At 31.3% G+C, this 23,933-nt stretch overlaps 1 protein-coding gene across 1 annotated transcript; it reads left to right on the forward strand.

Annotated features, from left to right (window-relative positions):
• Positions 1-8,906: 8,906 nt before the first annotated feature.
• On the forward strand, positions 8,907-12,146 carry LOC115957346 (glycerol-3-phosphate acyltransferase 1). Its single transcript, XM_031075566.1, has 2 exons — positions 8,907-9,844; positions 11,160-12,146. The coding sequence occupies exons 1-2, from the start codon at positions 9,107-9,109 to the stop codon at positions 12,045-12,047; spliced, it is 1,626 nt and encodes a 541-aa protein (XP_030931426.1). The 5' UTR covers positions 8,907-9,106; the 3' UTR covers positions 12,048-12,146.
• Positions 12,147-23,933: the final 11,787 nt, after the last annotated feature.

Below are 23,933 nucleotides of genomic sequence, written 5' to 3' on the forward strand. Positions count from 1 at the left end.
TCAATATTTTCATTAAAGTGATCAAAATATGTTAGTTTATTAGTGCAATTGGGCCTTTTTCCAATAAGCTCAATTAAAACAGGGCAATGATTAGAAAAGGACCTGGGGAGATGGGTTACCAATGCTTCAGGGTATAAAAGCCTCCAATTCGGGTTAGCAAAGCATCTATCTAGTCTTTCAAGAATAAGACTCGTGATTAGCCTTTTATTAGTCCAAGTAAACTTTGGGCCAGCAAAGCCCAAATCCAAAAAACTACAGTTATCTAAACAAGCCTTAAATTCCAAAGCCCTATTTAAATTTATCTGATTCCCTCCAAATTTATCCTCACTACTCAAAACCTCATTAAAATCACCAAGCATCAACCAGGGGTGGTTATGGAGTTTAGTAATTTCAGACAAATTGGCCTAGACAATTCTTCTCTCAGCCAATCGTGGACTAGCATAAATAGTTGAAATGAACCAGGAAAGGCCAGAAGAGAGTACCTTAACAGTGGAATGAATTTCTTTTTCCGTGGCAGCAAGCAAATCAATTTCAGCTTCATCCTTCTTCCAAAGCACCCAAAGTCCCCCTGCATAACCAATTGTCTTAGTTGTGATAAAACCATTAAAAGGCAAGTCAGCAATGATCCTCTTAGCCCTATCTCCACCCACTCTAGTCTCCATAATCATCATGATCACCGGATTATGATTCACAACCATCTCAAAAATCCTTCTCTTAAAATCAGGGTTTAATGCACCCATGCAATTCCACATTAAGACATTCATTTGAGCAAACTAACCCAAAGAATATTTGATCTGATTAGGATTCATCAATGCCGCATCCACCATACTCCAACCTAGCCTCCTCAGAAGATCCTTGGATGTTGTCTAGTCCAGTTTCCATATCATCATATACTTGAGAATCCCCATTGTGTCCTCTCTACAACAAAGCAATAGATCACATCTCTTGATCAGCACTAGGATTTGGATCAGCTTCAACATAGGATGGTTCCCCATGTGTGCTAAGGCCAACCCTCTAAAATCCACAATCCTCTTTTCTTGAACGAGCCACCCTGATTCGTTAAAGTAAGGCATGACTAACGACTTCCTTTGCTTGCTCAAAGTCTCTGCTTCCTCCCAAGACAGAAGGGGTGTGTCTATGATGAACCTCCACCATGGGTTGGGCATTTGAGCCCAAGCCAGATGATCCAACGCAAGGTTCCCTGTTTTGATGCTGATAGGAGTAATAGGGAATAGATTTTCCATGCGTTGCTCAAGCCCGGTTTGAACCACCCTGGAGTGTTTGTTGGTGCTGCCCTTATCTGGGCAATCATCTCATCTGAAATTACCACTATTCTGTTTCTGTACCAAATCGCCTATCCTGATCGTGGGAGAGGCATCAATCCTAGGAAGCTTGTTTCCATTGGGTTCAGAGTGAAGCTTATCTGAAGGTGGCGAAGCTAGATTGTTCATCGCCTTACTCCCAAACGAAGCTGCCTAGCGTTTCAAAGTTTTGAAACTTTTGATCCTAAGGCTTTTAGCTGTTTGAAATTTGGAGCTTTGGGTTTGCTTCCTGATGGACACTTCTTCTTTCCTTGCCAGCTGATCTGCCGACAAATCCTCGCTATTGTTATTGTTGGTCAGTGAATCATACTCCAAAGAATCCATACCCTCATCTTGTACTTGATGCGTCGCTTCCTCACGTGCTGAGCCAGGTAGTGTTGTATCTTGGGTCTCAAAAGAAGATTTGGACGTCGCATCTTCATCCACCAATTGATACTTGATTTTACCCTTATGCCTTTCGGTTCTAGAATTATCCTTAGCTGAGGTGGATCCTCGTCTATTTCGGACCAAACTATGTTTTCTCGTGACCAACATCCAAGGCCCATAGTTAGGATTTGGTTGAGATCCCTGGCCCACATCCTAGACTTTAGAGACATCCCTAGGCTGACCAACATTCTAATCTTTAGAAGCTTCTGCAACCTCTCCACCCTTTTCACATGGTTTGATACTTTAGCAACAATTGCATTGGGTATGACCCAGACGACCACAACTGAAACATAAGGCAGAAATGCCTTCATACAGCACCGCTTGCCTGCACTTGCCAATTCTTACTACATTAATAAGGGGTTTCTCTAAGTCAACTTGAACACACAACCTTGCATAACTCCCCCTAGTCCCTGATACAGTGTATGAATCTATACACAACACAGGTCCAATAACACTGCCAATCTCTTTGAGCATTGACCTGTCATAGAACTCTATAGGGAGTTTTGGAAATCTTACCCAAACTACCATAGAGGACAATTTAGCTTCTAAAGCTTTAAAATAAGGCTCCCATGATCTGATAGCTAAAAAGTGTTCTCCAACAAACCAAGGACCCCCTTTTAAAACCTTGTCATAATCATCAACACAGTTAAATTTAATTAAGAAGAAATCCCTTCCCAAGTGGTCACAATCCAATTTAGCTGCAGGTTTCCATAAAGCATTGATTTTAAAAGTGAGGTAGTTGTAGTCAATAGTTCTACCAAATACTTTTACTATCAATGCCTTAGACCAAGGTTCCCTAATGCACAACAAAGTCTCTTTGGGCAACTTTACATCAACCATACCTTCAATAAGAGGTTCCAGATCAGAATTTGAGTCCTCAACATCATCTCTAACTAAGTCAAATTTGAATGCTTGCTCATAAGCACCAGGAATATCTCCTAAAAGAGTATTCTTATAACTGACAGGTACACGAGGCTGGAAGGATTGCCTGGCACCCGTGCTCTCCTTAAACTTCTTAACACTTTCTCCAAGTACATCTTCTTCTTTAATCGAGCAAGGAGGTTTCAAGGAAAACTTAGTGTTCATTTTCATCTTCTTCCAAACAAAGACTTCGATTTTGTACATGTTAGTTTTTTTGCAAGTTAGGGTGGTTCCCTCCCCAAAAAAAAAAAAATAAAAAAAAAAAATTTCCCATAAACAATAAGGCTGAAAGTGCCAAAAAAAGCTCTAGCCATGAGCCTACAACTTGTCATGCACTACTAGACTAGACCTAAAACTACTTAAGTCTTATCACAGTCAGCACATGCCCCACTAGGAGTGATATTGGGTCGGGTCAGGTCAGGTTGGTTCACTATGACCTACAACTTGACCTGATAGAAATCGGGTTTACCTAGCTGAAGCCAGACCCAACCCGAAAATTTGGGTCTATTATTGGGTCAGTTTTATTAGGTCTTGGGTTGGACAGGTTTTTTGTACTCAACTCGAAAAAATTACTTACTCTTTTACTTAGACTTGTCATTTAAAAGTTGTCATGATTTTATTATTATTTTTAAACTTCCATGTTGGAAGGATCTTCACTTTTTATGATAATAAATATTAATGTCTTTTTCTTTATCAAGTTAATGAATGTATGTGTTTAGGCAATATTTTTGTGAAATTATTTTACCAATTTATTGATTGACATTAATGTGAAAAATTAAATTCAATAATTTATTTATTGTCATATAGGCTTAATGGTCGTGATTTCTTGATTAGACAACAAACTTTTACAAATTTTTTTCCTTGTGTACATCTTGACCGATATAAAAACTTTTTTAAACAACAATTTGATTTTCACTATGGAAAATATTATTGTTAGAGTTATTCCCTTTTTGTAAAGTCCAATTATTTTATCATCATTCTAACCTTCATTTGGATGGAAAGTATTTTCACTATTAGTATCATATAGGAAATTATGCTACAATAAACCAAATTATGCTAAAAATTATATTTGGAAATATTGCAGGAAAAGATCATTACTATTTAAGTAAAAGAAATACATAAAAAACAACATTTGGCATTGAAAGTGACGGAAAATATTAAAAAAAAAAAAAATCGGTCAGGTCAAGTTGGACCCAAGACCAACCCGAGGCAGACCCAAATATTGGACCTAAACTCGACCTAAGCATTCATCCAACCCACCCAAGACAGGTCAGGTGGGTTGGGTTGGCTGGGTCTATGCTCAGCCCTATGCCCCACAATGCCCAATCATCATATCTTCCATGTAAAGCCTAGTCTTATGTCACATCAAAAAAAAAAAAAAAAAAGCCTAGTCTTATGTAACATTTCAATTCTAGAGAGTGCCATGTCAATCGTAACTCCATGTCACTAACACATCATCATTTTCCATGTAGGCCCCTAATGTTTGCCACATTTCACCTCTACAGATCACCACATCATTACTACCAGTACCACCTTATACTACCATCACTGTTTACCATCATTGGCTGCCATTATTTGACGATGATAGCAACTGTCTATATTGATTTCCATTTCCTACCACTATTCTCTTATATAATGGCACTTTAATTATCACTCTATTTTTCCATTATGCTCTGGTTTAATTAAGTAGGGGTATGTTTTTTCTATTTGAGGCTCTTAAGTTACACAAAATGGCAAATCACTCTTTTTTTTTGGGGTTAAATCTACTCAAAATCTACCAAACTCACTCATGTGCTTCGTCACGATGTCATCCTATATCGATGTTCCTTAAGCCATTAGTATAGCCACTCTTTGGCCATAGTAGCATTCTTTGGTCATTGGTGCAATTGTTCTCGAGTCATTGTAGCAGTCTTCATAGGCATTCATCTATCCTTGTTGTTTGTTGCCATCATCAACATTTTGCACGATTCATTCCACATTGTGAATGACATAGCATTCATGATCATTATCAAGGCATCTTCACAAATTTATATTCTATACTCAAAGCATTTTTAAATAACTACCTTGAGTTTAAGTGGGGTTGTTAAATATATTGTTGGTTGTGTTAAACATGTTGTGGCCCAAGAGGCCATGTATATTGTAGGCACATGCTAGTATAGTGTTACCCTAGAGTTGGCTCTTATATATAACATACTTAGGATTCATTGTAACACATAATTACCCTAGAGTTTGTTTTTATTTATTTATATTTTTTTCTCTGTGGACATAGGTCATTTGGCTAAATCACATTAATTCTTACATCTGCTTTTCTCTATTCTCTCATTCAATCGCTCAACAACTTTAACAGTTGAGATTGGAAACGTTGCAATATTCGATTATTTTTTATTTGATTGATATTTTAAAACTGTAACATTAGATTATATATTCTTATTATTTTAATGCTCATGACAAATTCATCTTTTTTTTGGATGTTCATTTCTATTTGATCAACAAATTGATTCTTTGAGTATAATTTTAATACCAAAAAAGTAAATGAAATTTAAACATTTTAGATATGAGATAGTCATTGATCTTTGATTATATATCTTGAAAAATTGAAAGAGTGGAGGGTATAAAGAGAAAATATGATCTAATTGTTGATTTATCAAGATACACTTCTAATAAAAAAATATTAGGTGATATAACATTGATAAAAGTTACATGAGTGTAACTTAAGGCTATCCCAATTTTATTTGTTTTGTTCATAATTTTTCCTTAATTACCGACTCTTCAACAATAACCAATAATTTGAAGAGATTTTAAAAAAAAGGGGGCAAAATCCTACCTTAGTCAAATAAAAAATAGGCGTCCCTTCGTGGATAATTTTGTTGTCATCCTTCTCTGTTCCATACTTTGTTGTCATGCACCATCACATCATCTCCTACAATGGCAACACCTCCACCGTCACAGCTACATGAATCATCAATTATTAATCGTGAAAACCAGAAGAGATTATTTTTAGAGTAGTAACCAAATACAAGAAAACAAATGAATTTCTATAGGAAATATTGTGATATTGTCCACTAAAGCAACGAGAGCATTAGACAAATTTATTGATGTTAATAGAATTAATTAACTTAAATTTATAGGGAAATAACATATTTAATAGGAAGAAAGCTCCTTATGGGACACTTAATTAAGGGTCTTATTCAATTCTATAAAGAAGGGGATCTACATCACACAAAAGGTCATCTTGACCTAACACAACTCGTTTCTTAAGCGAATAATATTAGTTGTGTTGTGTCAACTTGTTTAATAACAGGCCTTGTTCATGTAGATATATATATATATATATATATATATATATATATATATATAATCAAATGCTCATAAGTCCACATGATAAAAACACGACATGAGAACATGATTTGCCACCATTAATTACATCCCACCATGTTTAACATTGGCAACAACCCGACCTCCAACATGCCTACATGAAACATCAATCATTAATTGGATAAACCAGACAAGATTATTTTGATAGTAACCAAACACAAGAAAATAAATTCTTTTCTATAGGAAAATATTTTCCACTAAAGCAACAAGAGCACTAGGAAGATTTATTGATATGGATATAATTAATTAGCTTAAATTTATAGGGAAGTAATAGATTTAATAGGATCTTGCCAAAATTTAAATTCTACCCAATAAAGGGTAGAATTTAGTGAGAGGTCTCATTCATTCCAAGCTAAAAAAATGGGGCTTTATATCATGAGAAATTATTAGGTCTACTGGGAGGACTGTTGAAGTGGTCCTCCCAAATAATGAAACAATGTCACTTATGCAAATGTGTAAGTTAGCTTCCTAATCAGAAATATAAATAAAAAATTACTAGATTGTATCATATATGTATAAATAATAATATTTTATTGGTTAGGAGGATTACTTTACTAGTCCTTTGGTAGACCTAATAATTTCTCTTACATCACACGGAAAGTACACAAAAAAAAAAAAAAAAAAAATCTCTCTATGATTGAAAAATAATAAGTTCAATTCTTTGCTAACCTAATTAAGCATCAGAGACTTCCTACTGGGTTTAAGGTATCTTCGATTTTCTTATTTTATTTGCATTTAGTGTTCGGGGTCCAAGGTTGTGCAAAATCATACATCACCATCTATTAGTTTAATGAAACGTGCAATTATGCAGATTTGAGACGCATCAAAATTTGCTGTATTGATCAGTCGTTATATAATTGGTTGTGAAAAGACCCACCACCAATGCAATATTGACTTGGCAACATCTGTGATCTGCCTGCCAGCATTGGCCACTTGTTAGAGTTTAGGAAAAGTATTTGATAGCTTATATCAGCTTTTTAGGGCTAGATCTATTCAGGTTACATTTTTCTCTTTAATCTTATATAAAATGAAATTTGGTGTTCAACCCAACGTCATGGACTATTAGATAAAAGTTCATGTGCTTTGGTGTTCTTCCATTGTTTGGCCAAAAGAAGGTGGGAAAATATAATAAAAACTCTATGACATAGAGTAATGAAGAGGGTTCTATTTATTAAGCCATTTAAGTCATTTTGAAAAAAAATTTCTTTCTAGGCTCACGCCAATTATAAATTTAATGTACTTCTAAAATTATTGATTTATATATATATATATATATATAGTTTCAACCTATAGTGTTCTTCTAAATTTTTTATTTAATCATTAGAGATTTTATTAATTAAACTAACTAAAACTTACTAAAATTAATAATTTTAATTTTTTTTAACAGAGTTATATGTATTGCGAATTTTTTCGTTTCTCCAATTATGCTGTCAACTTGTTTTGTACGTGACTCACCTACACAATTTCTCTATGTTGCATGGTTTACTTTTTAATTTCTTTGCTGTGGGCCTGAATTACGTGGTCTACTTTGCAACTTGTTACTGCAGAAACACATGTTCCATTGAAAGGTGATGTGCGATTTAAATCAATGCCTTTTCACACCAGTTGTCATTTCTTTTCTAATTGCCTTGACTTGGGGAAAAAAAAATGAAAGAAGAAAAAATAAGTGAAAAACGAAATCTGGGTTCGTTTGGATTCATGAATCTTTCTCATGTTCCATGCAAACAATATGCATGATAATCAAACATCCAAATTAAATGATTATGATTTAACAGAACAATAAGGAGAATTGCATGATCTCAATTTCCCTACCCACAAAATTTGAATGAATTGCATTCAACTTTCATAGATTTTTGACAAAATCATGCATATTCAAATCTGGCTTTTTATGGTATCAATTTTTTTTAAAATAAAATAAAAAAGAAACAAACTATTTGTTTCACTTTCGGTTTACCTATCTGGCTGCCATGTTAACCCTAGTTAGCCTGAGCAACATCTAGGAAAATGGCAAGGAAGTCTTTAAATTTTTTGGTGAAAACTGTTGAAAACTCAACAACCTTCCAGGCATAATATGCATGAAAAAGTATATTTCTCTGGGGATGACACCATGATATGTATACCTAAATTTGAATAATGTGATTTTATTGCTTATTTTTTTAATTCTGATCAATCAAGATCAATAGCTGTGATCGTTTCATACTAGAGATTGTAATGAATTAATGATGAAATTGAACAATTATAAATTTATAATCATCAGTCTTGGGAAGACACAAGGGGCAAAGTCAAAATTAATTTTAGTATTAAAAAAAAATAAAAACTAAGGTCAATGGCCAAAAGTAGTTGCAATTTAGTGATTTACTGACAGAGTTTGACATATACAGTGGCAATATCTGAAATAGATTATAAAAAAAAAGTCAATTAATCAGATGGTATGGGTGATCTAACTCAGGATTGGTCCTTTTCACTAAAATAGGTTGAGAAATGTATGGTTCCCCTAGTTTTTGTTTTTATTAATCTTACGCTATTGAGAAAATTTCAAAGGGTAAACATGCACACACATTCCAATAGGATAATAATTAGTGCAGAGAGAGAGAGAGAGCAACTTTTTTTTCTTTTTTGAACTTACTTAGGAATTAATATAAAGTTGTAACATAAGGCGGTCACCAATTTTCAAATATAAACCATAGAACGTAAGGCGGTCACCAACAATTCAACCTACTCTTACTATTTGTCAGTAAACAAGGAAGAAAAAAAATATCTATCTAATGGTGGCATGGCATTTTTTGCACAAAGATACTGTTTATGACTTTATGTAGAGGAAAATAGTATACACATGTAAGGGATGCAATTAATGCATGCGGTGTGGTTAACCGAATGCTCTGGTCAACTTCTCTCACATCCATTAATGGCTCCTATAAATAACCTCTCTACATCTCTTCCAATTCTCCAGGCCCTTCTTTAATTTACTCTCTCTTTCTATCTCTTTCCCCTTTTAGCTCTTTTTAGTCCTTCCTATAAACATTATTGTCAGAGAGAAGAAAAAGAAAAGAAAAGAGAAAATCATGGTGTTTCCAGTGGTGTTACACAAACTTGCTGACTGGGTTTTGTACCAGGTTTTAGCTAAATCATGTTATAGAGCTGCAAGGAAAGTGAGAAACTGTGGTATCCTTTTAAGCAACAACAATAACCCATCTCTTAAATCATCACAACAACCTTCTTTGTTTCCTAGTGTGAGCAAATGCTGTTTAGAGGGTAGGGGTTCTGACACTTTGGTGTGTGATATTCAAGGAACACTCCTAAGGTCTCAATCCTTCTTCCCTTATTTCATGTTGGTTGCTTTTGAAGGTGGTAGTATTGTGAGGGCATTTCTGTTGCTTTTGTCATGCCCAATCTTGTGGGTTTTGGACTATGAGCTCAAATTAAGGGTCATGATATTGATATCCTTTTGTGGGCTTAGGTTGAAGGATATGGAAAATGTTTCAAGGGCTGTTTTGCCTAAGTTTTATCTTGAGAACCTCAACCTTCAGGCTTATGAGGTTTTGGCTTCAACAGGAACAAAGGCTGTCTTCACAAGTGTTCCTAGAGTGATGGTTGAAGGATTTCTTAAAGAATATTTGGGTGTTGCTAATGTTATAGGGTCTGAGTTACACACTTACGGGCACTACTACACAGGCTTGCTTTCTGAGTCTGGTTTGGTTGTAAAGCACAGAGCCCTTAAAGAGTTTTTTGGAGACACAAAGCCTGATGTTGGTCTTGGTAGTTTAAGCCTCCATGACCATCTCTTCATCTCCCTTTGCAAGGTATTCTAAACCTATTATATCTTAAATTCCTTAAATTATTAGTGCCAAAGAAGACAAAAAAGAAGAATAAAGATGTAGAGAATATTGAAGTGTGTACCTTATATGTCTTGGTCAAATGCATTTTAATTTCTTTTTCAGTTACTACTTGAGTATTACATGCTAGCATTTCATATTCTTTGGTATTGAAATTAACCTCTGAAGATATTTTTTTAATATTATTGCATCTTAAGACAATTTTAGTAGTTTGGAAGAACTTGTTTCTATCATTTTATCATGTTTATTTTTTATTCTATGAATTTTATATTGTTTCTTTTGGTTATTGTGTAAGTATACAGATTTATAATAAAAATGGTTACGTTTTAAAAATAAGAAATAAATAAAATAGGAATAATATGGACCTTTTTTCCATTCTTGATATATATATATATATATATATAGAATTTTTGCATAAGATTCACTATTCTTGTTAGAATAGCAAATCTATTGTTGTATACTAGATTATACTTTTTTTTTTGGGTGAGAATCATATTAGATTGTACTATACTATAATTTCTCAATTTTTTTTTAATAAAAAATCTATAGTATATACTGTATATATTCGGCCATTGACGTATGTTTGGGCAGCCGGGCTCTTGTACTCAATGACAGAGCCACTCCACTTTAAGGCCAGGTGGCCACGGTGTCCCAATTTGTTTTTTTGAAAAAAAAAAGAAAAAAAAATCTAAATAGATATTGATTATATATGAGTAATCCAATTTTTTTAATTAAAAAATAATTAAATATATATTCTTATAGCCTCTAAATGCCAATTGTAATTATAATTTTATCAATATGTAAACTTATTTTTTAAAATTATATTATGTTTATAAGAAAGTTGAAGAATTTTTAGATTCATTTGAATAGAGTCACAATTCTATCAGTGATGAGTCGTATATACCCGTTATTTAAATCAATTATAAATTATAATGAATACATAATTATTCTAACAATTATCTTAAAAATTAAACATAAAAATCATTTTTTATTATTTGCTTCCTCTTCATAAAAAGGATAGTTGATTAAAGGTAAGTGAATCCTTTTGTCATGTCTTAACTCAAGTTTGTGAAAGTTTAATAGGTATATTTTATGTAGTACACATTAGATTATAAAATACTTAATTTATCTCTTTAGTTGTGTTTATAGTAATACTAATTTATACTACTATACATATTATGACTATAATATACTATAAGAAAAAAATATACTTAAATCATCAACTTTTTTATTCATCCCCAATGACTAATTTCTAGCTCCATCACTGCTTGTACTGTAACAGGAAGCTTATGTGATAAACAAGGAAGAAAGCAAGAGCAGTACAAGCTCAGTGATGCCAAGGGAAAAGTATCCAAAGCCTCTGATATTTCATGATGGTAGGCTAGCTTTCTTGCCTACCCCCTTAGCAACTCTCACAATGTTCATGTGGCTTCCATTTGGAATTATAATAGCCATCTTTAGAGTCTTGATTGGTATCTACCTTCCATACAAGTTGGCTCTCTTATTAGGCAGTTGGAGTGGTGTAAATGTTCAGTTCAAAGGATGCAATCCTTCAAGATCAAATCACAAAAAAGGAGTTCTATATGTTTGCACACATAGAACTCTCTTGGACCCAGTTTTCCTAAGCACATCTTTAGGCAAGCCATTGACTGCAGTGACATATAGCCTTAGCAAAATGTCAGAATTCATAGCCCCTTTGAAAACAGTAAGATTGACAAGAGACAGAAAACAAGATGGAGGTACCATGCAAAGATTGCTAAGTGAAGGTGATTTGGTGGTGTGCCCTGAAGGAACAACTTGTAGAGAGCCATACCTGTTAAGGTTTAGCTCTTTGTTTGCTGAATTAGCTGAAGACATTGTCCCTGTGGCCATAAACGCACAAGTGAGCATGTTTTATGGGACTACAGCTAGTGGACTCAAGTGCTTGGACCCAATTTTCTTTTTGATGAATCCAAGACCTAGCTATAATCTTGAAATTCTTCCAAAGCTTCCAAGAGAGCTCACATGTGCTGGTGGGAAATCAAGCTTTGAAGTGGCAAATTATATTCAAAGAACACTGGCTGATGCTTTAGGATTTGAGTGCACCACTCTCACAAGAAGGGACAAGTACATGATGCTAGCAGGGAATGAAGGGATTGTAATTGAAAACAATAGAAAGAATATTTATTAATTTCCTTTATTTTTTTTTGTGTGGGTATTATCCATATAGTTTCTTTTTTTTTTTTTCATGTGAAATTTTTGGCTAGGGAACCAGATATATTTCTTTTTGTTAACTATATGGTCATTAACTTTTGTTATATATATCTCATATGTGGGTGAGTTATATGTATCATAAATATTGTTGCAGGATTATTTATTATAGTGTCTTGACTTTGTTTCATCTATATATATTGGCGTGTTCCGATGAGCATGCGTGATACACCCGTACAAACCTATCTTTCTCTCTTATTTTTTATTTTTATAATTACAACCGTAGAAACCTATCGGTTTCAATTTTTGGTGGGTGGGTGACTTAAATGGCTGATACCCCAAAAATTAATTACGATGACTTACTACAACACTACTTTGAATGTTCGCACCGCGCTACCAAAAATTAATGCAGGCGTGAAAAATGTAAACTACTTTTAAAAATGACCACATAATAATTGAGATGCTTTATCTCTTTCATAAACATTGTACGGACATTTGGCCAGAGTAGTTTGTATATGATTATAGTCATTTGGGTACAATGCAGTTGATCCCATATTTGACCAAATTTTATTTTTGAGAAAGAGCTTAAATTTTTAAAGCCAAACAACTCCCATTACAAAAGTAGAACAATTACTATATATTTTGAAAATTTAATTGTCGGTTTGAATGCTCTTTATGTTCTTAGTATGCAAGTCAAATTTTGCACAAATCGGATATTATTTACTATTCGATCCATAAACTTATTTTATATGCATAATTTTAAAGTATAAAAACTTGAAATTTAAACATTTGATTGATGACATAGTTATTGATTTTTGATCTTCTGAAAATTTTGCAAACATGGAGAATATAAGAATTGTATCAAAATTCATATTTAATAAAAACATATTAAGTGGAGTTGTAGTCATTAGTTACAACCAAGTTTATAACTAAATTTTATCCAATTTTTAATTCAAATCTTCATGATCGAGTAGAGAGCACTTTTATATTAGAATGAAAGAACTAATTAAGCATAAAATAAAATAGAAGGGAAGGAAGGAACTATATTATTAAGGATTATGTTAACGGATGCCTTTAGTGCAATTGGTTAATAAAGAATCATTTTCATTGACACCACTTTCATTGAAAATATAAAAAGATGTCAAAAAAATTAATTCATTTTTTATCTTTTCCCATAAAATGTTTTTTTAAAATATTTTCTAAATCAATGTCGTTAATGCATTCGTTAAAGAATTTCCTCCTTGAAGTTGATGTGGTTACCTATATACTTTTTTAAATGTATAATAGTACATTTTTATTATCATTTAGACAATTCAAATGATTAAGCATCTTTTATATAATACACAACTAAGTAAAAATTATAAATTCATCAAAAGTTATTAAAAACATTATAAATTATAAAATTTTGAATCATAATATATAATATTTGTGATATAAATATTGTAAGGACTGAAATTGTATTGATCCCAAGACCGGATTGGGGGCTCAAACGCTAATGGCCCAAACAATAAATTTGTAGAGCGTGGATAGAAGAACTAGATTTATCCCAGAAGAAAAACGATTAGACTTAACGATTTAAGATGGTTTGACACAAATAAGATTATCAAATTTATCCTCGGAACAAACTAAGTTATTTGTTTCATATGGTTTTCTTTAAGACAAAAATTGTATAAGAGTTCCAATCCCCTTCCTCAGTGCATTCTTCCGGGTTATATATTGCAGTCTTGGTGTCTTCCTTACCACACACGTGTAGGTTAGATTTGAGGGACTCCTTCCTGTCCCATCCAGCATCTCCTAGAACCATCAACTAGTAGCTGTAAGGCTGCTTGATCACTGTTCAGGCATCATTTCTACATTAATGCGGCCAGAGAGTTGGTTGAGAGGTATTTAATGCGGAGGTAGCAATTTTTGAAGATATTTGTTTACCTTTCTTTTCTTATCCCTAGTCCAATGTCCCATCCTTAGTTGTGGTGTAACTCTGAAGTAAGTCTGTGATGGTATGACACTTAGATTTACCTTGGACACACGTTGCCGAGAAGACTTTTGTCCTCGGACGCTTATTGGAACCATCTCACATTGTCTCTACTTCTCTCTTAACTTTACTCTCCTCATAACCTTATTTGGGCCTCCTCGGATGGTTTAACGTCCTCGGATAGGGCCATAGGCCCAGTTAATACTGCTTTTAACAATACTTCCTGGTTAACTGGCCCCCACAAATATAACTAAAGATATAAATAACTTTCTTTCACTAATTTAAACGAGAGTTATAAAATATTACATGGAAAAATTATACTTTTCCGCTTTAAACTATTGTCTCAATTACATTTTACCCATGAACTATTGAAATGCATGATTGACCTCCTAATTTTAAACATATGTTACACTTAACTTTTTACCTTCTATTTTGTAGTTAACTTAAACATAATTTGGGATTGAAAGACCAATTTACTATTTAATTGTCTGTTTTGTACAGATGGTTAAATTGGTCTTCTAATGTTAAATTTTGTCAAATTTAACACCAAAACAAATGATATAGGAGACATTGAAACAAAGTTACAACTTTGGAAATGGGGGGTCAATTGTGTTTTTTGATAGTTTAGGTAGTTAAATGTAATCAAGGTGATATTTTATGGTGAAAAAATAGAGTTTTCCCTTGTTACATTCATACTTTATATATATTAATTTTTATTTATTTATAGTAATGATAGAATTTCAATATATGATATTCACTCCATAATACTGCTCTTTATAATCAAGTGAAGACACCAATTGATTTTTAGTGTAAGCAGGATTTTTCGATCCCTAGACTTCTTATTTAACGATAAAAAACCTTACCAAGTATATATATATATATATATATATTTTTTTTTAAAGACATTACAAATAAGAACATAATCCTATCAATTTCCATAAAATGCCATCTATTATAGCTTGTTCCCATGTTAAATACGCCATGTGGCTGAGCAAGCTTAGCTGCTTTCCTATCGAGGTTGCTGGTCCACAGCTCATTTAAAAAGTTTGGAGAAATTTATACATAGAGGTTTTGTAATAAGTGTCCATGCAATTATAACATAGGTTAAAACTTAAAACATAATTCATGGACCATCATTTTCCTTCCACACAACATTAGAGAGTTCAGTGTCAAATCATTCGGTGGTGTCAAGGCTTCTGTTTTTCCTTTTTGATGAAAGGTGTCAAGGCTTCTGGACATGCAATAAATGAGAGAGAAATAAATGACAATGTTTACCGACTTAAATATAGTCAACTGGTGTTTAGGTGGCTGTGAGTTGGTGTTTGGGTTTTTGTAGGTCGGTGTTTATGTGTTGGATTTTTGTAAATTGTTGGGCTTGTGTTTGTATTTTGCTTTTGTTTATTTTTGTTTTGTCTTTTGATTTTTTTTTTTTTTTGAATAACTCTTTCGAATTTCTTAATTTAAAAAAAAAAAATTTGTTGGATTTTTGGATATAATGGCGTTTTGCAATGCTGCTATAGCCATTAAAAAAAAGGATCTATAGAAACTTTTTAAAATGGCATTTTAGGGTATGGATATATAGTGGCGTTTTGAAACGTTACTATAGCCTTTTAAAAATAAAAATTGGTCTATAGTGGCATTTATAAAAACGCTGCTATAAAATTAAAGGAAAAAAAAAATTGTCCTATAGTTGCGTTTTATAAATGCGACTATATCAAACACCGCTATAGTCCTAATGAGCTTATAATGACCTTTTTAGGACCTATAGTTGTGTTTCACAAATGTCATTAGACATAAACCATACATGGACGGAACTAGCTATGGAGCTTTCACGGCATCCAATTTTTTTGATCATTTATATAAATATTGTGGCAGAGATATGGTGGGTTGTTTTGATTAATTAATTATTTCTTTTATAGATAGAATTTAATTTTATAATATTCCCTTTATAATAATTTTTCTCTTTATTATCACTCCATTAATTCAAGATAACAATTGATTTTTCAGTGTAGGCGAGATTTGAATCTCAAATCTTTTATTCAAGAATAATATATTTTACCAATTGAGTTAACTAGAACTGTAGAACCCATATGTTGATTTAAGTTAAAAGAATGAAAAAAAAAGGTAAAAAAAGACAAACATAATATTAGTAGAGAAGTAGTAAAAACATGACATGTTAATTAAGAAAGTAACAAAAAAAAATTGTCTCATCTAAAAAAAAAAAAAGAGTAGGACCTTGGATAAACTAGAATGAAAAAAAAAAAACCATGTTTGCAACTTTGACTAATTTAACTTGTTAAATTTTCTTCTCAATTTTTTCTTTTTTAAAATTTTGTGTTTAGTTAAAAAATTTGACGTTCTCCTACTAAAAAAGAGTTATATTATATTCAAAATATTTATGATATTGAAATCATTAAGGATCTAAAAATTAGATTATATGATAATAAAGTGTAAGTATATTAATATATATATATATATATATATATTTGAGTCACATTTCGTTTTAATAAATTAGGTTTTCAAAATATTTAATATTTCATAAATTTTTTATTACAGCTTTATACAATCTGAAAAAAAAAAATAAAAAATAATGTCAGCATGTCCAAAAAATAAATGCATCAAAATTGTTTAATAAGATGTTAGTTTTCCAATCACTTTCCAAGAAAATATATATAAGATAAGACCTTATTTATTTTTTGAGAAACTATATAAGATAATACTTGGGTAGAGTTTTTCAGCTGGTGCTATATACATTAGCTAGGTTCCTCCCTTAAATTTAGTCATCTGGTTGTATATTAACTGATCCAGTGCAAATAATATTCTCTTTGTGTGTGTATATATATATTATAATGTAATTTTTATTCTTGATCTTGTAATTAAAAATAAAGTCAAATGTAAATAAATATTGAGAAAAATAATTACAACTACCCTAACTTACAACTGTGATCTCATTATATATATTTGAAGCAAAGTCAAGATTTGATTTCGGGGGCAAAATCTATCACTAATATGCATCTCTCTATACTTTGTAGGAATATATAGTGTAATGTTATATCTACAATATTTTCACAACAAAACATAGTTGACAGGTTGATACTTGTTCTAATATGTTAGTTTGAGTGGTAAAGTTTTTTGTTATCGAATAAGAAATTTAGGTTCGAATTCCACCTATACCAAAATTTAAAATCAATTGGTATCTTACACAAATGACAAAGAGTAATTATTATGGAGTAGATGCCATAAATTGAGTGTTTGGTTAGGTATTTTGGGAGCTTAAATGAGCATTTTTAAAATCTAAAACCTTGTTTCGCAATAGAAACTCCTTATAGTTTTATTTATTTATTTTTTATAAACGCTCATTTTAAACTAAAAACACAGTTTTGCAATAGCTTATACAAATGCATCCTTAACTCAATTGCTAAAGTTTCTTCTAAAAAAATTGCTACAGTTTCATGTAATTAAATTGTTTATTAGTTTAGACCCCTTGAAAATCAGATTAGTTTAACCTAATGAATTAGTCAAGTAGTTACTTAGGTTAATTATTCAGATCTAGGTTAAACTCATGCAATCATATTAACTAGTGCGAAAAATTAAAGAAGACAATAATATGATAATCTAAGAAAACTAATAAAACAAACCATTTTAAGGTAAAAACATGGGGATGATTTAACCTAACTATTCTCAAGATAAACAAATCTACTAAGATAGAATAGAAGATTACAATAGATTTAAACCCTAAATCTAAAGCTACCTCTTGTAGAACTTACTAACATGACCACGTGCAGTTTTGACTCTATAGACTCTTCTATCTTGAATTTGCTGAATACAAACTCCCTCGTTTGTGACTTTGAGATCCCACTCAAAAATTTCAGATCACCGTCAGTAGTCGATCTTTTATAGCAACTTGGTTCCACTAGTTCTTGATTGTAGATCTCTTGATCTGGCAGATACTTGCTGAGTTAGAAGACATAGAATCTCTTAGATCTCACATGATTAACTCACAAGACTTTTTAGAATCAATAAAACATAGTTTGGGTTTTCCTTTTATATCTAGAAGTGTTTCACTTGAAACCCCAAACGTTTTTTTTTTGTAGTGTTTGGACTGAAATAGAATTCTGTAGGAAAATCATGTCTACGATTTTCAATCAGTCGAGGCTTAATTTCGATTGGTCGAACCTCACTGAAATTAAATTCTCTTTCTGCAGTTTTGAATGTGCTTGAATCCTAACTTGTACTATCATGAACAATGTCTAATACATAATCTAGACACGTTTAATTCTCGGTTTGCCAACATACATAGAAATAGAAATCTAAATATTTAAACCTAGACATTTAGAACCTAACATAAATAATGGAATTGACACCTCTTAATATTTCCAATGGACACATTCAAGGTTCAAGTTCCCATTTTTCCATTGAATCTATAAAATTATTAAAAGAAAAAGACAAGAGAATCAGGTTTTAACTCCAATTTCACAAAAAAACTAAATGATGTCCTGGACTAGAACAAAGAGTAACCATCATATAAGAAAGCATAAGTTTAAATCCTATCACATATATGAAAAAAAAAAAAATCCTGTCACAGCTTAAAAAGAATTATATGATCCGGCACAATAATTTGGTTATGGTCTTGAAATAATAATAATAATGTGGTCACGGATTGTGCATGGAATAGATTTGGTAGCTGGTACCAACCAAATCCAAGGCAATCTGTAGTCAAACGTGAGGAAAATTTTGGGAACAAGTAACATAAGCAAATCTCAAGAAGTGATAGATAAAATGAAGAAGGAAATCTGGAAATGGCTGTACTGAAAAACAAAATTGGACAACACCAAGCTGTCCTCTGCTACTCTGATCTGAGAGTTATAATTGCCGCGTTTTCTTTCTCACACAGAGTCTGAAACATGTATGATGTATAGTTGTATTAAATCAATCGCTGCGAACCACAATTGACCAGAATGTAGCTAGTCCAAGTCACAAAGGGAAACAAAAATTGACAGCTAGCCATGGCCCCATTGGTCATATTTTTCAACAAAATAAACGTGATGACTTACAGAAAAGCTACCTTGATAGCATGTACCCAGCAAATTCAGCAATAGCCAAAAGCAGCAATTTAAGGATGGCCATGGAACGGGTTTGGGTAGACCTGACCTAAACCTGATCCGCTTCCTACCCGACCTGGTTGTTGTAGACTTGTAGTTGTTAATTTTGTTCTTAAAAAAAAAAAAAAAAAAAAAAAAAAAAAAATCTATGAATGGATAAGTATTAAGTACTAGGACTGCCCATTAATATTTCTCATAGGGTTTGCATGCATCCGCTTAGAGCTTAACAATAGATCAAATGACCCATTGTTTGCGTAATTGCTTCTAATTTATGACCAAAAGCTACTTTGGCCCAACTTTAAGGCAACTAGCTAGCATTAATAATGTAGTGGGCCAATAAACCAAGTCTTTTATAAATTTGTACCCATAACCTAGCCCACAAACCAAGCCCCACCCTTTTTTTTTTATTCCCTCTCTTTGTTTCTCCACGTCTTATCTTTATCTCCTTTCTCTTTCAAATTGTTCTTCTTCTTTATTTTGTTTCTTCACTCTTATGGAGTTTTCTCTGATCTCTCAATGTCCTCATCAAGCATTGTCCAGCCAAGATGTCGACACATAAGAGATTGAAATTATTTTCAATCCGCACTCCGGCCCGTTACATGAAGCCCAAGTTGCTAAAGTAATCTAAAACAATCATATGAGGTATATTTATTTATTTATTTATTTATTATTATTATTTTTTATGATAATCAACCATAAGGTAATCTAAATACACAATCTGTGGAAACAAAGATGAAAATTAAATTCTCACTTTTATTACTTATACATAATACACTTTTCTAATCCTAGTAGGAGCTTTTTTGTCTGCACGCATAGATTTGGCATTTACAGCTTGCTCAGTTGCTTGGGCCCGTTTTATGGTTTACATACAAGTATAAAAAAAAAAAATTAAATAAAAAAAAAAAATTTCCGTTAGTTGGAGTCTGTTAGATGTTATGCAGTCTGTTAGTTGGAGTTTGTGTCATGTTTTAGGAGAAATTATTAGGTCTACTTGGTGAATTGCTGAGGTGGTCATCCAGTTAATAAAACACTGTCAAATTTTTTTTTTGAGAAACTGTCATTTATGTATATATTAATAAGCAAAATTTAGAGAAAGTTCAATTAAAATTAAAATTAAAATTTAGAATCTAATTTTGCGCTATATGTTTAAATTTATGAGAGGATCATATCATAATTATCTACTTAAGTTTGTATCATGTTTCCATTTAAGTCTTTTTAATCTTTGTGCCAAATGAGTTAATGTGTGCAAAATACTAAGAATATAATATTAATGAAATATAAAATTTTAAAAATAAAATCACATATACTCAATAAAAATCACCACACGTTCTATTTTATTAAAAATTAGAAAAAAAAAAAGATCAAAAGTAGTATTAAATTTAGGTAAAAAATTTAATATATGACTAATTACATTTACTTTTTTTATAAATTGACTAATTATTTATATTTTTTGATAAAAATTGTATTTAATTTTAAGTGTATTTATATGTATGCATTAATGCATGTGTTATATGTTATTTTTTTAATAATTTGACTAATTATTTATATTTTTATAATAAAAATTGTGTTTAATTTTAAATGCATATATACATTTGTATGAGTTATATGTTAGCTTGTTCTAATGTGACACCACTTGATGATTTTTTTATTTTATTTTATTTTTTGTGCTAATTACGAATCTGATTCACATATTTTCATAAATGATATATTTTCATTGATTGAAAAGGCCACTCCAATAGTCCGCCTATAATTTGTCCCCTTTTAGTTGGATATATTGTGTGAAGGTAGCTGTTAGGTGAAGGCCGTGAAGTACATGTCCGGTTATTAGTTTAGGTACATTGTTCTAAGATCTGGTAGGAGTCGTAGGACAGCTGTCTTTGTGGTGTTATGGTTTAATCGTTTAAGTTCTGTTGTAGTGTTTTGGTCCTTGCTGTACCGCTGTCCTAGTGTTGTATATCTACTATTCTTTTCAATAAAATCCTCAATTCACGTGGAAAAAAAAAATACCAAAAATATAATATGTAATTTCTTGAATTATTTAATTGATTTATTTTTAATATTTTTGTTAAATAATAATATTATCTTGTTAGCTCATCAAGTAGAACTATAAAAACAAGATAATATTTTACCAATATTATCATGTTACCTAAATTTTACTCATCATATTTTACCAATATAAATTGTTAGCTCAATAAATTATTAAAAAAAATTGTCAATTTTTGTTTGCCCTTAACGATGGGTAAATATGGGGAAATTTAAGCCATATCTATGGCTCAATTGCTTGTCCAAATTGGTAGGAATGCCTTCTTGTACTATATATAATGTAAAATATTGAAATGATTAATAAAAAATGGGTTGAAATATAAATTACATTCTTTAATTTTGGTTGGTTTTCGTTTTTATCATTCACTTCTTAAAGTTTATGTTTCGTGTCACAAATTAAATATTATTCCTTCCCTCCTTAAACTCCAACAATTATTAGTTTTATTGCTAAAAAATTAATAAAATTTCATTTTATTTTTGTCAAAAATACAATTTACATTATTAAATTTGGTGAATTGTCATAAAAATGTTATTTTAATACTAAAATAAAATCTAATTAATTTTTTAGTATTAAAAAATATTTTTAATGTTTATGGACAGAAGGACTAATGCGAATGCAGACAATAAGCATAAACTTTAAAGAATAAAATAATAAAAATGAAATTTAAGTAATAAAAATGATAATTCAGCAAACTTAAAAGTGCAATTTGCATCCTAACAAAAAAAATGATGACCCTTCTAAAGATTTACCAAGATTTATTTATTTAAATTTTTTTTTATCAGATGCTTAATCAATATTGGAGTGCTTATTATATATATATATATATATATATATAATATTTTGGAGTACAACAAATTGAAGGGCAGATGACATATAAAATATCAAATCATCACTTTCCTAATTAAAAAGATAGATCGGATGTAGCATATATCAAATTACTCAGCCCTTATATATATATATATATATATATATATAAACTAATAAGTGAAGCTGAGAGAAAATTCAATTAGATTTCAATTGAATTCTTAATTTTGCACCATGTGTCCTATCTAAATTTTTGTGCCAAAATAAATAATACATTAACACCTAATACAAAATCGAAGAAGACCACAAAAATAACCTAAACAAGAACATTTCACTTGGACACTTCTATGTAGACTCTCTCTCTCTCTCTCTCTTAAATGTTTCTCTAAATATAATCTCAACCCCTAGCCACTTGCTACCATTGGCAAACAACTTTTAACAACACACCGGCAACCCCCCAATGCACAACAAATAGATTTGTAAGTAAACTTGCAGCCCCTTTTTTATTCATATTCATTGACTTATGAAACATTGTCAATTCCTTTTTTCACATTTTTTTTTTTTTAAAGGTTAATAGCTTTTTTGCTTCATAACTAACCATTGAATTTAACAATATCAATATTCAAATATATAAATGAAAATTAAATCCCATATGAGGATTAAAATAAGCAACCATACGAATTTGAAAAATATGGGCTTTTCGAAACAATACTTCATTATAATGCTATTTGGAGTTTTAATTTAATTATTATTAATTTTGTTGTTGTTGTATGCCTTTTTTGTTTTGGGTTGCATCTCAACAATAAACAAAGCCAGTATTCCAATTATTTGTGGTAAGAATATAAGGGTATGATTAGGCAAGACCAATAGTTCTTTTTGTTCCAAGTCCAATGTACATGACTTATTTTTTGGAGACACTAAGTTGAAAGTGGTATTTCTTGAAATTTTTCATATTGCATGAGATAAGATCTATAATGAAAAAAATATATAGTTGAATTTAGTTATACAAGTAGTAACAAAGACTAGACTTTAATACAAGTTTTTTATACAGTTAGGTAGATGAGACTTATCGACTAAAAATTTAAAATATATTTAGTTTCTCAATAGGTAAATATAGAGAGATAGTATTTACTTACATCCAATATGGGGGATGACACTCAAAAGCGGTAGATATTCATCAATAGCTAAAATATAGCATTCCATATGAGTGTTGTTACTTATCTTTGAAAAGATCATATCCAAAAACAAACAAACCAAAAAAATAGGAAAATTATAAATTCAGCTTTCAGAAAAATTTGTTTAGTTTACAAGCTTTTATAATAGTTTTTTTTTTCTCATAGTTTTTAATGCTCTTCAAAGTATATATGACTTTTAATGAAGCTAAGCATTGCTAGAAACAATGTTATCTTATAGCAGAAAATATTGTGGAACAAATGAAAGCTCTCAACGAAAGCTAATTATTTGTCTTAATTCATGAATGAATTTTGGTTTGGAAGATTCACATATATATGAATTTGGAAATATTTTATATGAGAATCATATAGCATAATATAATACTGGTGAATGCCATGGTTGAGAGAGAAGATACTTTAAAGTTTGATTTGTGAGCCAGATGATAATAGTGGGTGCATGTCATTTGATAATTGTGTCTTTGACCTTAAGCTTCGCAAATCAAATGTACATAACCTTGACTCTTGAGGCATTGTCATTGTCCATAGTTCAAGGCAAGCTCTGAGTTTTAAATTTTTTAAGACAAAACTATTTCTCCTGCATGTTGTCATTCATGGTCATTTTATGTCATGTTGAACTTGATATCAGAATTGTGTATGAAGCATAGCTCCTACATGCACCCATGGAATGAGGCTTATAGTGTAGCTTATTTGCCTTCTCAAAAAAAGCGAATACTGAGGTCACTATTCAAGTGGAAGCCAAACCTTTTTTGTG

Source organism: Quercus lobata, chromosome 8, assembly GCF_001633185.2.
Source record: "Quercus lobata isolate SW786 chromosome 8, ValleyOak3.0 Primary Assembly, whole genome shotgun sequence".
Classification (NCBI taxonomy): domain Eukaryota; kingdom Viridiplantae; phylum Streptophyta; class Magnoliopsida; order Fagales; family Fagaceae; genus Quercus; species Quercus lobata.

Coding starts and splice junctions, on each gene's coding strand:
- LOC115957346 (XM_031075566.1), top strand. CDS start 9,107: ATGGTGTTTCCAGTGGTGTTACACAAACTTGCTGACTGGGTTTTGTAC. Junction 9,845..11,159: donor TCTTCATCTCCCTTTGCAAG/GTATTCTAAACC, acceptor GTACTGTAACAG/GAAGCTTATGTGATAAACAA.